Raw genomic sequence first — 4,354 nt, forward strand, 5'->3', positions numbered from 1 at the left:
TTGAAAGGGCAGATCTGATAAATTCCTAGGGGAAGTTCGTTCAATACAACGCGAAAAGTTCGCCCAAAAAGTCAAATGAAAATCAAATGGGCGACTTCCTGTGGGGTTTGGGGTATGTGCTCAAGAGGCTATTTTGTACGTCTCGGCACCTTACACGTGCCTACCGAGTTTCGTACATAAGTCGGTGAACGTGGCGGCCGGGGCTGCTATTTTTAAATGCCTGTAGGGGGCGCTACAAACCGACAAACACGATTTTTGTAATGTGAGCTTCAGGCAGCCACTCATTACTACACGTGCACTGTGAATTTCATAATTTCATCAACTATATACGGTCTCCGCACAGTGATATAACATAGCACCAGAGCCGCCCCACCTAGTGGCGGATCCCGTTTGACACATTTATTTAGTGAGTCTCAGGGAGCCATGGGCAAACGCATCGTACCAAGTTCATTTTAATCAAGCACGTGCCGATGCAGAGATATAATTTTCCATTTTAAAGAGCGCCACCCACTAGTGTGATGGCCTGAAATTTTGCAGGCGATGCCCCTAAGGAAGACATGTGGAACTAAGTGGATTGCAAGTTTGTGTCAATCGGACATGGCCAATATGGAGAAAATGCTCGCACTTCGCTGTTTTGACCAAAATGTACAGGAGGTAATAAATTTATTAACAGGCTGATTTTTTGAAATATCAAAATTCTTCGAATCAATTTTTTGGCCCAGAGACGGTCCCCAGATGATACATAACAATTTTCGTGAAATCGGACAAAGCATAAGGTAGTAACACGAGAACTAAAGGTAGATTTTGGACAGCGAACGTACATTCAAAAACCTTATATCCCACCGCAATTGTTCCGCGGTGGAAATATAAGGTTTTTGAATGTAGACAAATGATTGGCGGGAGTATATTAGCTAAAATAATTTTTTGACGGTAGGCAGCCACCTAGTGGCCACCGAAAGTTGCGCATAGAATATAAATTTTTCCGCACCGACTGACAATGTGCGCCCAAAAACTTTCGTTTCATGAGTTTTCGAGCATGTTGAGGCCTCCAAAAATGCGTTTGTTTAGGAGGAAAAATAAGAAAAAGAAAAAGAATTCCTTCAATTACACGTTCAGTGCGAAGGCCCTATTGAATTATTACTGGTTGTGATTTAATAATAGTAATGAAAGCTGTTCCTCAGTCTTACACACACATTACCTATAGTGTAAATCAGTCGTTCCCAACCTGGGGGTCGGGCCCCCACTAGGGGTCGCCAAAGCCTCACAGAGGTTTTAAGGGTCTACAGTCGGCTGTAAGTGAAGTGGTTGTTTTTAAAGTGTAGAATATAATTGGAGATGTGAACACAGTCTATACTGACAGAACAACGAGAAGAAGAATATTAAGTCTGTTAAAAATGATATGTTCACTCTTTGGGTTCATTGGACAGTTTATCAGCTGTGATTGATACTGATCAATAGAATATGAAATACAGCTGTATGTAAAGTTTGACACATTTTGGTTATTTTCTTCATAAAAAGACAGCCTCCGTATGGAACATTAGACAATAGCAAACATTCATTGTTGTCAAAAATAAAACACAAACTGTTACACAAATCATCATTGTGTAACAGTTTGACAAGTCTCAGTCTGTTTAACGAGGTCTCGTTAGGCCTGAGGCAGGTCAACAGCTGTGATCAGGAACCATCAGCTGGTTTCAGGCCTTTCCAACCCCACTCTGACTCTCTGAACACAACCAGGGCTTCCTCTCAGCAACTGTCCACAGTCTCCACAGTGTGAACTAACAGAGGGCAGTTTAGGGGGACTGTGGAGGTCAACATGAGATCTGAAGACCAAGAAAGGTCTCAGAGAAAACCACCAGAACCTCCCAGTCCCTGAGTGAGTAAGTACTGACACTGATCTCTGTTCAGTTTATGAAATACACGGAAACAATGAATGTACACGTGTTTACGCCTTTTCAGAAAAAAATCCCCAAAATGTCAACGAGGCACAAACTTTACTACAGCTGTATAAAATACAGTCAAGGATGATCAGTAATCGAGCAGTCATTGATTCACTTTAATATCCATATAGATTACTACCACGTGCTACGATGCCCAGTGGCTTACAGTAACCATGGCGATGGAACGCTTTCTATGATCACTGATTGGTTGCTTGTTTGAGTGACTTCACTACAGACTACTAGACTGCAGTGGCAAGATTGACTTCTTTATTGATTAGATATCACAACTTACCTGAGTGACATCTCGCCTCACCTGGTTCAGATTTAAACACCTGAGTGACATCACGCCTCACCTGCATACATGTGGAAGGTGAGCCTCTCAATCAGTTTCAGGACCGTCCCTGCTTTGATGATGGGGATCCCGGACTTGGACTGGACGTTCTCCTCGAACACGACATTCTCCTCGGAGTCCGGCTCAGCGAACCGGTACACTTCGGCTCCCGGCAGCCTCATCTGCTCCTCCTTCTCCTCCTGCAGCATGGCCGAGTCCAGCATGCGCTCCAGCGTGCTGCGGTATTGCAATGAGATCAGCGCTGCCATCCAGCCATTCTTCTCCTCGGCGGACTTGGCGGCAAACACCACGCTGTTCCCGTCCTTCAGGATGATCTCGAAGGCATGGCGGTACTCACCCTCCTTGTCGTCCTTGTCATTTATCTGGACTTTGCGCATGAAGAACTTTTCTTTCAGCCGGTACTCTGCAGTGGAGCTGGCGCCGGGCAGCCGTGGCGGTCCGTGGTTGGACTTGCAGCAGATCATCAGGCCATCGAACAGGAAGATGTGGCGCTCGTGTTTGGCGCCCACACGGGTCAGCGTACCCTCCATGATGAACTCGTTGCAGCACTGGCCAATGTCCTTCCCCTCCCATCCGTCAATGTTCTTCTGGATCTCGTTCATCTTCTTGATGGCCAGGTGCTTCCCCTTCATCTGATGGCTGTAGAAACGACACGCCGACTCGCTGCACACCACAGAAGAAGACATAGTTAATCATGATCCTTTAGTCTGTGCTCAGGGAGGAAACTCTTGGATCTGAGTTCTGATTTCAGTAAAAACGGGAGGTGTTAGTGCTATGACCAGGACCTGCTGCTAAGAGCTGATCTTAAAAAGTCCCTGTAATAACCAACCATAACTAACCATACCCAACCAACTAGCTAGCTGACTCACTGAATAACTAACCAACCAACATACATTCCTACGTTGCTAACTAAGTTGCTAGCTAACAAATTCAACAACCCACTGACTGATTAGCTAATGAACTAGCTAACTAACCAAGTTGCTAGCTAACTATGTTGCTAACTAATTAGCTAACTAACCAACCAACCAACCAACCAACTGAACTACTAGCTAGCTTACTAACTAACTAACCACCCAGCTGCTGTTTCTAATGGTTCTACAGAGACCTCCTGCAGCTCGCTGCAACAGTATAAATATAGAAATATTACATGATGATTATCATTGAAACTACAGATTTTAAATTGTTAGTCATTTATAGCTCTTCTACTGTTAACATGGAAACAACAACTAGATTTATATTGATTGATTGTTAACATAAACAATCCAACTCAAAGTCAACTGTCAACACATCCATCTCCATGACAACTGACACTCCACCCTGTTGTGCTGATGAAGACCATGAGGTATGGCAGTAAGTGGACCTTGAGTTGAAATTGTTTTCACTGAATTTTATGATGTCACAGTGTCACAGACAGACGGGAAGTAAGACGTACTTCCTGTCTGAGTCAGAGAGATGTTCCCTCATCTCATTGGGTTGTTTCTTTACATGTTTATCATGTGACAGCAGAGTGAGTTTTGATTGGACGACACAGTCAGGGTCTGTACAAACCGGCGAGGCCGCTGTGACGGCCGGCGCGCTCCAACAGGAAGTGAGGTCAGGAAGACCTCCAACCTCAGCTGGGACAAACAGTCGGACTGGTACACAAAGACACATGACATCATCATCACTGTGACATCATCCCATACAGCTGCGTGCTGTTCTGTTTGCCCTGCAGTGAGTCTGACAGGTTCACAGTCCTTCAGTGGTTCTTCCTGCTGTAATCACTGCACTCATACTGAACACTCTCTGACCCTACAGTCCTCCGCCTGTGGGACAGTTATCTGAAGACACATAAGCTACAGATCTTTTGCTGTTGGTGTTGATAATGAGGTGGGCAGTGACTTTAGTACTGAACACGCTGTAACTAACATATTTACTTCAGTAAAGGACATGAAACACCGAGTACACAGAGTATTATTTACTGTATTATACAGTATATAATACATACTGTAAGATACAGAGTGTTATTTACTGTATTATACAGTATATAATATATACTGTAAGATACAGAGTATTATTTACT

At 44.1% G+C, this 4,354-nt stretch overlaps 1 protein-coding gene across 2 annotated transcripts in view; it reads right to left on the reverse strand.

Annotated features, from left to right (window-relative positions):
- Window positions 1-2,267: 2,267 nt before the first annotated feature.
- The window catches only part of LOC118327362 (son of sevenless homolog 1-like), a 4,661-nt gene continuing 2,574 nt past the window's right edge, over window positions 2,268-4,354 (reverse strand). For both annotated transcript variants that reach the window (XM_035660688.1, XM_035660687.1), the window contains exon 2: window positions 2,268-2,955. In XM_035660688.1, coding sequence (XP_035516581.1) covers window positions 2,283-2,924 — 642 coding nt within the window. In that variant the 5' untranslated portion in view covers window positions 2,925-2,955 and the 3' untranslated portion in view covers window positions 2,268-2,282. The remainder of the gene's footprint in view (window positions 2,956-4,354) is intronic.

This window comes from Morone saxatilis, unplaced genomic scaffold, assembly GCF_004916995.1.
Source record: "Morone saxatilis isolate NCDOM2014 unplaced genomic scaffold, NCSU_SB_2.0 Contig17, whole genome shotgun sequence".
NCBI classification, from domain to species: Eukaryota; Metazoa; Chordata; class Actinopteri; family Moronidae; genus Morone; species Morone saxatilis.